Source organism: Dreissena polymorpha, chromosome 10, assembly GCF_020536995.1.
Source record: "Dreissena polymorpha isolate Duluth1 chromosome 10, UMN_Dpol_1.0, whole genome shotgun sequence".
Classification (NCBI taxonomy): Eukaryota; Metazoa; Mollusca; class Bivalvia; order Myida; family Dreissenidae; genus Dreissena; species Dreissena polymorpha.
The window spans coordinates 33,202,378-33,215,578 of NC_068364.1; the positions used below are offsets into that span (position 1 = coordinate 33,202,378).

The 13,201-nt window shown below is 35.2% G+C and overlaps 1 protein-coding gene across 1 annotated transcript in view; it reads right to left on the minus strand.

The window, feature by feature from the left end:
- LOC127847188 (uncharacterized) overlaps positions 1-7,461 on the minus strand; it is a 210,548-nt gene extending 203,087 nt beyond the window's left edge. The window contains exons 1-5 of the mRNA XM_052378911.1: positions 7,350-7,461; positions 4,169-4,232; positions 3,242-3,354; positions 1,978-2,046; positions 1,194-1,288 (exon numbers count right to left, since the gene is read on the minus strand). Of these exons, the coding sequence (XP_052234871.1) occupies positions 1,194-1,288; positions 1,978-2,046; positions 3,242-3,354; positions 4,169-4,190 (299 nt within the window). The 5' untranslated portion in view covers positions 4,191-4,232; positions 7,350-7,461. The remainder of the gene's footprint in view (positions 1-1,193; positions 1,289-1,977; positions 2,047-3,241; positions 3,355-4,168; positions 4,233-7,349) is intronic.
- Positions 7,462-13,201: the final 5,740 nt, after the last annotated feature.

A 13,201-nucleotide genomic window follows, 5' to 3' on the forward strand; every position in this document is an offset into this window, starting at 1 on the left:
GTGTAGTACCATCCCAGATTAGCCTGTGCAGATGTGTGTAGTACCATCCCAGATTAGCCTGTGAAGTTGTGTGTAGTACCATCTCAGATTAGCCTGTGCAGATGTGTGTAGTACCATCCCAGATTAGCCTGTGCAGATGTGTGTAGTATCATCCCAGATTAGCCTGTGCAGTCCACTAGTATCATCCCAGATTAGCCTGTGCAGATGTGTGTAGTATCATCCCAGATTAGCCTTTGCAGATGTGTGTAGTACCATCCCAGATTAGCCTGTGCAGTCCACTAAGTCTTGCTCTGGGAAAAAAGGGCTTAATGCATGTGTGTAGTATCATCCCAGATTAGCCTGTGCAGTCCACTAAGTCTTGCTCTGGGAAAAAAGGGCTTAATGCATGTGTGTAGTGCCATCCCAGATTAGCCTGTGCATATGTGTGTAGTATCATCCCAGATTAGCCTGTGCAGATGTGTGTAGTACCATCCCAGATTAGCCTGTGCAGATGTGTGTAGTATCATCCCAGATTAGCCTGTGCAGATGTGTGTAGTACCATCCCAGATTAGCCTGTGCAGATGTGTGTAGTACCATCCCAGATTAGCCTGTGCAGATGTGTGCAGTACCATCCCCGATTAGCCTGTGCAGATATGTGCAGTATCATCCCAGATTAGCCTGTGCAGATGTGTGCAGTATCATCCCAGATTAGCCTGTGCAGTCCACAGATGCTTATCAGGGAAGACACTAACTTTTCACTTTTATGATATTTTCCTTTAAAACGACAATCCGTTCAAATCAAAGAGTTTTCCCTAATGAGCCTGTGCAGACTGCATTAAGTCACATTTTCCTGGAACAAGTCTCAAGTACTTTAATACCAGTTACTCGCAGTATGTTCAGGTTTAATGCTGTTTGCTGCTCACTAGTAACTAAGGATTAGAAATGAAGCCTTTTAAACTTTAATCCAGTAAGAAGGGCCCTGTATTAAATTTAACTTTCTGAGAGACTACAAACATGGTAAAATATGTATCTAAGTGGTAAAGGGTTAAATTGCGTATACAAACATGGTAAAATATGTATCTAAGTGGTAAAGGGTTTAATTGCGTATACAAACTTGGTAAAATATGTATCTAAGTGGTAAAGGGTTTAATTGTGTATACAAACTTGGTAAAATATGTATCTAAGTGGTAAAGGGTTTAATTGTGTATACAAACTTGGAAGCTGTGCAGATCTCCGACTTCTCCTTGGATTCAAGCAGCCAAACTTTCACACCCTGGGTGGCCCCCTTTGTATAATGGCACGTAAACACCTGTCGGCAATGTATTGTCATATAAACATTAAAATACACGATAATTTTCTCAAATTTTAATAACCCTTTCCGCCAAATGAAGCCAAGTGCAAATGGCTTTTGCAACTCGCCTTTGAGTAACTCGCAGTCTGTTCGGGTTTTATGCTGTTTACTGCTCATCAGTATCATACGGCTGGAAATGAAGCCTTAAAAAATTGAATTTTAATTAAAATGAACGTCTTAAGGGACTAGAAATGCTGGACAGTATGTAAAGGGTTAAATTAATATAACATTATTTCCATAAAAAATATTGCATACAGACATTTTATAAATTGTAAAAGTTTGGACTAATGAAAATATTAATATAAGATAATTTGTTGAAACTAAATATAAGATAATTTGCTCTTAAAATATTGCTTATATTTGTAATTAAATAGAATTTTTTTTGGACAAATGAAAATTTTTATTAAAGATACTTTGCTTGAAAAACATTGCATGTAACTGTCATAAAATTGTAAAAGTTTGGACAAGTGTAATTTTTTATATATAATTAGCTAAAAATTGTTATAAAATTGTTACAGTTTGGACAAGTTCATACTTAAAATTAATATAGGTTGCACAGGCTTATCTGGGACGACACTTTATGCACATGCATTAAGCCCCATTTTCCAAGATTGTGGCTCATATATTCATATAAATTGTATAAATACCTGACACAGTTTACTGCATGTGATCTCTGAGCATCTTATTGCACATGGATGGCGGAGAGTGTGTAATAACTGCAACAAACATGAAGAATTGTGATTCATTTTTATGACTCTATATTTACCGTGCAATCAGATGGTTTTATAGACAACAAGAGATATGTTCATCAGAAACACAATGCCCCGTATTGCGCCGCTTTGAAAAAAAAAAAAATATTTTGTTTACCTTTGACCTTGCAGAATGACCTTGACCTTGAACTTCCACCAATCAAAATGTGCAGCTTCATGAGAACGCCGCTTTGAATTTAAAAAAAAAAAAAACTACTTTGACCTTGAAGGATGACATTGACCTTGAAATTCCACCAATCAAAATGTGCAGCTTAATGACAATGCCGCTTTGAATTTTTATATTTTTTTTACCTTTGACCGTGAAGGAACACCTTGACCTTGAACTTCCACCACTCAAAATGTGCAGCTTCATGAGATACACATGCATGCCAAATATCAAGTTGCTATCTTCAATATGGAAAAAGTTATGGCCAATGTTAAAGTTTTCGGACGGACAGACGCCATATATTGGACATTTGACCTTGAAGGATGACCTTGACCTTCACCTTTCACAACTCAAAATGTTCAGCTCCATGAGATACACATGCATGCCAAATATCAAGTTGCTATCTTCAATAGTGAAAAAGTTATGGCCAATGTTAAAGTTTTTGGACGGACGGACAGACGCCATATATTAGACATTTGACCTTGAAGGGTGACCTTGACCTTCACCTTTCACCACTCAAAATATGCAGCTCCGTGAGATGCACATGCATGCCAAATATCAAGTTGCTATCTTCAATATTGAAAAAGTTATGGCCAATGTTAAAGTTTTCGGACGGACAGACGCCATATATTTGATATTTGACCTTGAAGGGTGACCTTGACCTTCACCTTTCATCACTCAAAATGTTCAGCTCTATGAGATACACATGCATGCCAAATATCAAGTTGCTATCTTCAAAAGTGAAAAAGTTATGGCCAATGTTAAAGTTTTTTCGGACAGACGGACAGACTGAACTGACATACTGACTGACAGTTCAACTGCTATATGCCACCCTACCGAGGGCATGAAAACTTGCTGTAACAAACATACATACATTTCTAACAAATAGTCTTTCTATGCGAACATAATAGAACTTTGGAGGATAAATGTATGGTATGTTTTCTTACTGCATTATATATCAGACACTGGGAAACAGATACAGAAATTTGAACATACCTGCGGGCCAACTTCAAGAGTTATGCTCTCGTCTTCCATACTGCCCGTGTTCAGTTTGTTGGAAATCTCTTCTAGCATAGAGCTCCAGCCCTTTAGCTTGTCCCAACGTGCAACTGTTGAAAGAATACAAAATAATATTTATAAGCACAAAACATTAGCTAGGACATCTTGTGCCACAGTGATGTGGCTTTGGTGGAACCAGGAAGCTCCAAAGACTTTGAAAATGACACATACAAGACATGCATACAAATTAACCCTTTACATCTTAGATACGTATTTTGACAGATTTGTAGTCCCTTAGAAAGTGAAATTTAATTAAAGACTTCTTACTAGATTCAATTTTTTAAGGCTTTACTTCCAACCCTTAGATACTGATGAGCAGCAAAGAGTATAAACCCTAAACAGTCTGCAAATAACTTGCAGGCTGTTCTGGTTTTATGCTGTTTGCACACAGCCATTTTCACTTAGCTTCTAAGTGGGAATGTGGTTAACACAACTATGTCAAACAACTTTCAGGCTGTTCTGGTTTTATGTTGTTTGCACACAGCCATTTTCACTTAGCTTCTAAGTGGGAATTGGGTTAACACAACTATGTCAAATAACTTTCAGGCTGTTCTGGTGTTATGTTGTTCGCACACAGCCATTTTCACTAAGCTTCTAAGTGGGAATGGGGTTAACACAAATATTTCAAATAACTTGCAGGCTGTTCTGGTTGTATGTTGTTTGCACACAGCCATTTTCACTTAGCTTCTAAGTGGGAATGGGGTTAACACAACTATGTCAAACAACTTTCAGGCTGTTCTGGTGTTATGTTGTTTGCACACAGCCATTTTCACTTAGCTTCTAAGTGGGAATGGGGTTAACACAACTACGTCAAATAACTTTTGGTATTCCATTGAGAAGGACTTGAATAATTAGCTGACCTACCTAGTTTTCCTAACTCCTTCATTTTCTTAACTGCAAAATCTTCTGATCCCTTGGTATTACATTTCTGAAAGCAAATCAAGAAGTTAGCGTTATTTTATAACTTTTTACCCACAACTGCTGAAACACCTGTATGATAGTCTACTATCATGACTGTATTATATAAAATTCCACATAAACAACAAGTGTAAACGTTATTATCATTTTCTTGGCATGATAAATGTTTATAATCGTGGAACCAAATATCTTTACAGGAAACGACCAAGAGTAAAATATGACATTTCATGTTTCATCAGGTTAAATGGAAAAAACAAAGTTTAATTTATTTTTTTTAATTCGAGATCAGTGCATGTGCTGTTGATGTATTTTAAGGGACTTGCTCAAAGATTTTGGCTTTTTGTCTTTTGTATTTGGTCATGAATTCATAATATTAACTAGCTAAAGAAACTTCAGCGTACAGTTTATATAGTATTGACATACCTGTACACTGAAGTCAACCCCGTATCGAAAGTCATCCAGAGTCGTAACATATTTATGTCACGCTATAAATCAAAGAAAGCTCATTTTCTTGTATACATTTCTACATGTATTGGTGAATGAATATAAATTACTGCATCGGGGAATATTTTAAGGTTCAAATGTTTCAAATGCATCTTACAATAGATGAAAATAACTCTCATCAATCTGAAATTCACAATTTTGACACAATTGTCCCTTTGTCACGTGACGAGTTTTCATTTGGATACTTTTGGATCGACCTTGACATTTTATGCTGAAATTGTAAACATTACATTCGTTTTCTGAAATCTATTATATGTGATTAACAACTTACGTCTGGTGGATTATAAGACTGATTTCATTGTGAATCAAATATAGTTTTAAATAATATTTACTTTGAGTTTGTATTTACACTACAATTTGTTAACAAAACAAGCCAGAATAATCTTAAAGACCGGGAAATGTCACTCTGAATTTGAAAGCACATGGTATGTTACTAAAAATAGAAATAACGTCATATGACTGTGAAATCTCGGGAGATTCGCATTTCAAGAAAGCCTATCACATCGCTGTTTTTCTCGATATGTAAGAGCAGAATAGATAAACTTTAAATGTTAAAGATAGTAGTTTGTGAAAAATATATCAGTTAAATGTAAAAAATGTAAATCTTTCCGATCAAGTGGTTGATTAGGGCCATTAACTGCATTTAAAAGCTGTTTTGGACCGGTTTTTGTTGACTGTCAACTTTTCGGGAATTTCTGGTTGACTTTCCTTATGGGGTTGGTCCATAACTATAAAGTCGTTCCAGACAAAAATCATAAATAGGGACATTTAAAGTTATGGTAGCCAGAACTAAATATTAACCGACATTAACATCACAACAACTCAGCTCTACTATAGAAACAAAAATAGAAGTTTTACAGAAAAGTTTGTCTATTAGGCACTAGTACCACTGTTCTTTGGGTTGAACAGCTATAACCATAACCACTTTGCTATCCATTATATCATATTACCTCATTCACTTTAATATTTAAAGAAAGGCAGTGGCTAGTCGTACGGCCCTGTACGGCTAAACAAGAGGCTAGCCAGGGGTTTTTCAGCACTGTCTGCGCCTCCAGGAAACGGAGGCATTCCCAAAGCAAACGGACCCGTTCCCAATCCAATTTTGATTGCATTTTTCCCAATTCCAAAAAATAAAATCTTCCAAAATCGTAAAAAGTAAACATAATTTTTATCGAAAGAGTGACTTCCCTTCATTCGCGACGTAATACTTAAGCCTTTAGTGACAGATTATTTGGTGTATTTGCCGGATGCATTTACTCTCAGCTATGACGTTCGAGCTGTTCCGCATTATACAAGAGTATATAGAGCCGCACAATACACATTCTATACCATATCTGTAGACGCTTATTTTCAATCATGGCTTCGCACAATAGTAAATATTACATTACAAAAAAACACAAAAAATAGACGCTTAAGGATGTGTAACGATATCATCGATGTTTTCAAAACACTCAGAATCTTCCGAAATTACTGCCGCGAGTAACCCTGAACAGACAGGCTCGGACGATACGCAGCAAAATGTAACAGCAAAAGAAATAATGCCAGGACTGTCAATCACAAAATCGGCAACTAAATGCTCAGAGCCTTGTAAGAAAGTTGTAGTTCAATCGTCATTTAATACATTAAAGTATGAAATGAAATACCCATGGCTCTATTTTAGCTTGGCTAAAAATGTTGCTGTAAATTGTGTTTGGGCAGTGTTTGTTTTGCATGTGCTTATATAAAGAAAATTGTTAAACCACAGACTTATTTAAGCATGATTAATTCAATTTTTTTCCCCAAAATGAGCCGTTTCACGAAACGAAAATTCCCAAAATGGGCAATTTTCTCGATAAAAAATTCCCAATTTGGTCAGACTCCTTTTGCCAAAGTAGACAGAAAAACCCCTGCTAGCCATAGGGCTCTTTTTATGAGCTTAAACAAACTTATGACTGATTAACAGCACTGAATGACAATTCTATACTTTATAAGCCATACGGCTAGACAATATCCAGCTACGACGAAACATATACCAGACTGAAAATTCCGTGACGACGACTACACAAGCTAGTCTAAAGGCTAGAAATTTTGGAATCTGCACGAAGATCAATAATTAATCAATATACTTATGTGTCATAACAGCCGTACGGCTAGACAATCTCCATAGGAAATGCTATTTGTACACGCTCTGTACTACAGAGCCGTACAGCTAGCCTCTTGTCTAGCTGTATGGGGACGTACGAATAGCCACTACCTTACAGAAAGCAACAGAAACATTTCAAATGATGTTATGTATGTAACTTTATATAATTTTATCAATTTAAATGTTTAATTTCTCCTGACTAAAATATCTGTATAAATAGTCTACACAATTTGCCTTAATTTGCTCACTGATGCTAATGTTCTTTTACTTTTTGAATCCTATACAAACACTGAAAAAGTTGAAAAATGTCATTCGGAAATCTGTAAACAACTTAACAAGTCGCTAAACATGCTAAAAATTAGTTTATTTTTTATTTTTACTGTCAGTCTGATACGAAGTTCGCAGAGTTCGAAGCAAAAATAAGTGTGCTGTAACAGGCGTTAACGAACATTATTCTGCATACAAAAGTGTTTCAGTGTGTATGTTTTTAATCATGGTTACTTTTCATATTGACATTTTCCTCTTCAAATGCTTCCGCCATATGCAATTTCCTGGTTTCTAACGGTGACGTCACAGTTGTACACATTTGATTGTAACGACAGCCAATTTCTGCTACCGGTTAAAGTTGTTGGCAACTTAACACTAACATTTAACTGGTTCCCCGTTGAATATAACCGTCGACTCCGTTGACTATAATATATAGAGTATGCGATAGATAAGGGGAGGTGACCAATCTACACTAACATTTCGATATTTGTTTGCGGAGATGTTTATTTCTGGCGTATATGTTTATATAATGATTTTCGAGAATAATAATATCGCTTTTGGTTCTCAACATAAAACGAAAAACAACTGTAATTTGAAGCGTACCATTTCTTTGTTTTTATTATAATCCATACAACATTAACAGCTTAGAATAAAGATAGACGCTAAAAGTATTTCGCAAATTTCACCAAAAATGTGTAGAAATTACGTAAAGATCACGCTGCTCTACTCCCCCATTTATGCCACTATGGAATGAATATCACATGTATCCTCAAGAGTAACAATTTCGACTCAAATTATTACACAAATTTTGTGAGTATTCTCCCTTACCTTCGACAAAATGTAAAAGTCGTAAAATATAATTGTAAGGAAAAAACATGAATTCTAGAGATTAAAACAAAATAAATGTTTCAATATCAAACACACACGTACATCTCGTATTACAGGTACGTGATAAATCAGTATCTCGGGCTTTATTGGCTTTACACAGAAAGACACATTTTTTTAAATGTTCGAAGATTAATTTACAATATATGTTTTTGCACTCCGAAAACACTAACGAATTAATTTACGACATTGTGCGTGGTTGCTTGATATTTAATTTGTGAAGTTTGGTATTGATGTTTATAGCATACTGTTCTTCATTTAATATTGCAATGATTGTACAAAAGCAGACGTGTATCGTAAACATGCGTGTCAGACGAGTATATGCACGAGATATTGCGCATTTTTGTTGAACACGGTGTATTATCGTATTTTAATCCACTAGTTATCATTGAAAAAGATAACGAATGGAAGTTTTCTTTTTCTATGATCAAGAGTGAACCAAAGACCTAGATAAGTATTCTATAGGTCTTTGAGTGAACTGAACATACTCTGAAAACAACATTGTTTTTGTTTAATATTAAATGCTTTATCTCAATAAATAAACACACAAATAAAACCGTACACGCACTACGGCTCGATTGGTCATTGTCGGCTTGGGTACTACTTACATGTACCCCGGGTACGGTAAATATACTTAAATGTCCCCGTCCGATATTAGACTGTACCCGAGTTTTTATGGTTTACGGAGGTTTCGTCACACTGCAGTTTCGCCACACTGAATTTACTGTAGAAAACGGGTAGAGGGTTCGTCACAATGGTAATATATAGGTGTGAATAATACCGGGAATCTTTAGCACCTTTGATTGACACCTTTCTTCTAAATTAAAACAACATGTTTTTTGTTATTAAATTAAATACATTTAGATAAATTGAAGTATTTAAAATGTTGCAATTAAATTACATAACACAATGCTGTTAATGATTCACAAAAATGCATTTATTCACATACAACACAATATTACACAATACATTAACATACAACTCTACTCAATAAACGGTATAATAATATACTTAACTTTATACAATACCAATTTATTTGCAAACAATATTACACCAAACATAAATGTTTACATATAAAACATAAAGATATAATCAACTACAACTCTACTCAATAAACGGTATAATAATATACTTACCTTTACACAACACAAATCTATTAGCAAACAATATTACACCAAACATAATTATTTACATATTAAAGGGAAGGGACGAGCATGTAGAATCCAAGGTGAGCACGCCCGGCTGGCGTATTGATTCTTCGATTCCACCCTGAAATAATGTTTATTTATTGAGCAAAGTTTGTGAACACTGTTGTTTATTATGTTAGGCGAAATAAAAATGCTGTAAACGATGTTGTTTATTACGAAAAAATAAAGAATAACATAAATTGTTCTTTGAATAAAAGCATACCTTAAACATCGTTGTTAGTCCTAACTGTTTGTCTATAGACGCTCCAGTTCTCCGGCTTCCACATTGATCCCCGGATCCACGTGCGCTCAACGTAATTGACGACATTCAGAAGAGGACTGCCAACCTGGAATAAGCAAAATTTATGACATAAATGCGTACATTGCAGTTTAATTATTGTATTTTTTTCTATTAAGTTATTAACAATAGAAGACGCGAATATCACATGTAAATACCACATGTGTTAAGTGAATAATAATGAGGTAAGTTATAAAAATATTAGTACCTCTTCAGCCTGTAGCATCATCTGTTCGAAGGCAGGAGTTATGTGTTCGCTCGGCAGATACGGCAAGGACATGAGTTTCCTCAAGAAGAGGAACTTGTCGCCCTTTGCCGCATAAGCTGTTGCGAGACCCTCATTCACCACCTTCCTGCACACACGTTAATTCCAGTGGAACACGAAGCCTTTCACGGTCGCTCTTGGATCCATTCATTATAAAACATCAACCTAACTAAATAGTTTCTAACAAGTAACAATTAAACTAGTGTTATATTTACTGAAACTACAATATTCAAATATGTAAATTGGGCAATTTAGAAAAACAAAATAATGCAATTTTTCACTATGATTGATTTTCATATCACTGTATTTTTGTAAATCTAAATACTAATAATACAACATCGTACATTCCCATCAGAGCCTTCCATAGATGAATGGTACATCATGACTCTAGCAGTTTTCTCTGATGGTTTTCCTGAGTCAACTTCTTTAATTGCCAATTAAAGGCGTGTGTCGCTATTTGATTGTTTGCAATGCGCTAATTAATATGTTTGCACTATCAAGTAATCAATAATTGAAATATCTCATAATCGTAGATTGGTAGTCGATAGGGTGTGGACGTGTTTTCATGTGCTCCACAAATATGTGTTTTATTCATATACTACGCGCACACAAAAAGTTGATATTATGGTAGAAAAAAGGATAATATGCACGCAATAACGCTAAAAAATAACATAAAGACGCATATATCCCAATATATTTATTAACAAGATCATATTCAATTGCAATATCATTTTATTCAATACAATATATCAGTGTGACGAAACCTCCACTGCCCTCCTTCATAATATCAGTGTGACGAAACTGCATTGTGACGAAACCTCCATCACCCGTTTTTAGATGGGCGCTTTAGCGCCCGTCTGAAGTGCTTGGTGTGAAATTCAGGTCGATACGGCCTAGGTATGATTAACCCAATACCCGTTGCGTATCCGCGCAAGAAAGAGTTGTATAATTTATGCAAGAGGTTTGAGTTCTTCAATTATGTGTATTCACAAATGGAAACATTATATTAATATCTTGTTACATTCAATATTTTCGAACGGTGTTTTATAGAAAAGAATCAATAAACAATGATCGTATTGTACGTGTCGCGGAGGAGATTGTTTATGAATGATTAAAATAGTTCTCTTTCTGCTACGTGTGCGTGACGTAGTATTTTCGCTCAGCTCATTCATAAATCTGAGGCTGGCGATAAACAAAGGGGAGTCCGTGTGAGAATAACGCAGTAGTATAAGGTTACGCTTGTTTATATTCACAGGTCTCAATTAATAATACGTTGACCACGAGTTCAACAATTATTACTGGGATACGATAGACAACATACAACAATGTTTTATTATCGCTGAAATTGTTAAAAAACATTTAAATATAACAATAATATTCTCAAAAAAATGTAGTCTTGCTGTTTTGAAATAAGGTTTGGAATAATGTTTTCTAAATAACTTAATTCAAAACAAAAGTTTAATTATAATGTTTTTCACTTGTTAGTCGCATATTTACCGCATTATAATGTGTGTTATAATAGGCAAACCATACATTAGTAAAATTCAATCTGCCTTCGCACATAGAAGGAATTGGTCAATTAGGTGCTGCGTTTCCTTTGCTTACTTCAGTTAGAGGTCAATTATTTACGTAATAGCAATCACAAGGCTCCGACTTCAAAGGATTTGCGGAGCGTTCTTACATAATGAAAGTCGTAGTCGCATGGTATTTGCGTTTTGCGTCCTATTTGGTCACGTGGTTCTTTTTCCCGGTTGTTTTGGCATTCATGATATGAGGCTATTAATAGATGCGCCTGTTGATAAACAAAGGAAAGTTTACGGGTTATAACAACGCAATACGTTACGCTCTCGCATACAACTCAATGACGTAGTGCAGGTCGTAAATTGAGAGATTCGGGAAAAAGTTGACGCTTATTTATATTCTCAATTAATAAAACGTTGAACATAAGTTCAACAATAACTTAAGCGATACGATAGACAAAAAAAAGTTTCATTATTGCTAAACCCGAATATAACAAACAATTTATAATAATAATACGAATGCAATAGTAGAAGGTTAGTAAAAGGTTAAGCTTGTTTATATTCACAGTTCTCAATACATAGACAGTTGGATATGAGTTCATCAATTACTACAGGCATACTATAGGCAACCTCGAAAATGCTTTTTAATCGCTAAAACCGAAAACAACTTAATATATTATATTAAATATATTTATAACAATAAATGTCTTTTAAAAATGTAGTCGGCGTATACGCTGACTTTGAAATAAAATTAGCAATTTACTTTTCTAAATAATTAAATACAATTAAACAAAAGTTAAACTATTGTGTTGTGTTTTTCACTTGTAAGCTGCATATTCACCGCATGAAATGTGTGTTAGCATTGTCAAACCACACATTAGTGTGAGTAAATAAAATATATACTACGGTAGAGCACTTCATATGTGTCCTCATATGCATTGTTATGAGTATCTTTCTTCACTATCGAAATATATTGTATGTTTATATTTTATTTAAACGCAGTTTTCTTTCGACACATTTAAATCACACGTCAATAGCGCCGTCATGCGAAAATGGGTCTTATGCGTTTCGGCAAGCGTTTGTTAAACCCAACATGTGCTTTTGCGCAGTCAGGCCATAGGCGATGCTGTTCGCTTTAAAATCACTCAATATGTTATGTTTCTCCTTACCAGAAGGAGAGATAGCTGAGTGGGCTATTTATATGATGGGCGCATATGGAATAAGACCCATTTTCGCATGACGAGGGTCATTACAAATCTCATTGCGAATTGAAAATGCCACATTTAAGAACAATGCTTTTTGATACAAAATTGAATTGAAAATAGCAAACTTGTTAATAATGGCAGCCTATCCACACATTAAGGAATGATTTCCAGACGTGCTGACCAAGTACGGCAAACATTGTGGTATGATAATTAAACGATTTTCTCTTGTCATGACACTATACTATTTCGCTAATGATTGTTTTCTCATCTTGGAGGCGAAAGTGAAATTCTGCGAGATGGATTGTAACGCGTAATTGTAACAGGGCCACAATTTGTGTCGTTTGAGCATACAGTGTGTAGTCCGGAATTCCTTACACTGAACAGTGCTACATCCTTTGAATTGAGCACATACGCAGTGATGTAGCAAAAATTCAGAGGTTGTATCTCGAATCAGCTTATTAAATATTCGAAAATATTCATGCGTGTCTGTTGGCGTTATGTAAAAGTCACTAAGATGAAAACTGAAACAGCTACGCCTAAAAGCGCATTAGTGCTCTATACCTATGTTTATGTTAGCGTTGTTGACACCGTGTGAACTGCTCGGGTAATAAGTAAAGCATAAACAGCAATGTTTATATACTTTTATTCCTCCATATACAAGAAACGAAGATTGTTGTATATTTTGAATTTGTATATGGTGTCAAAAATCAAAAGTTTTGTACACGG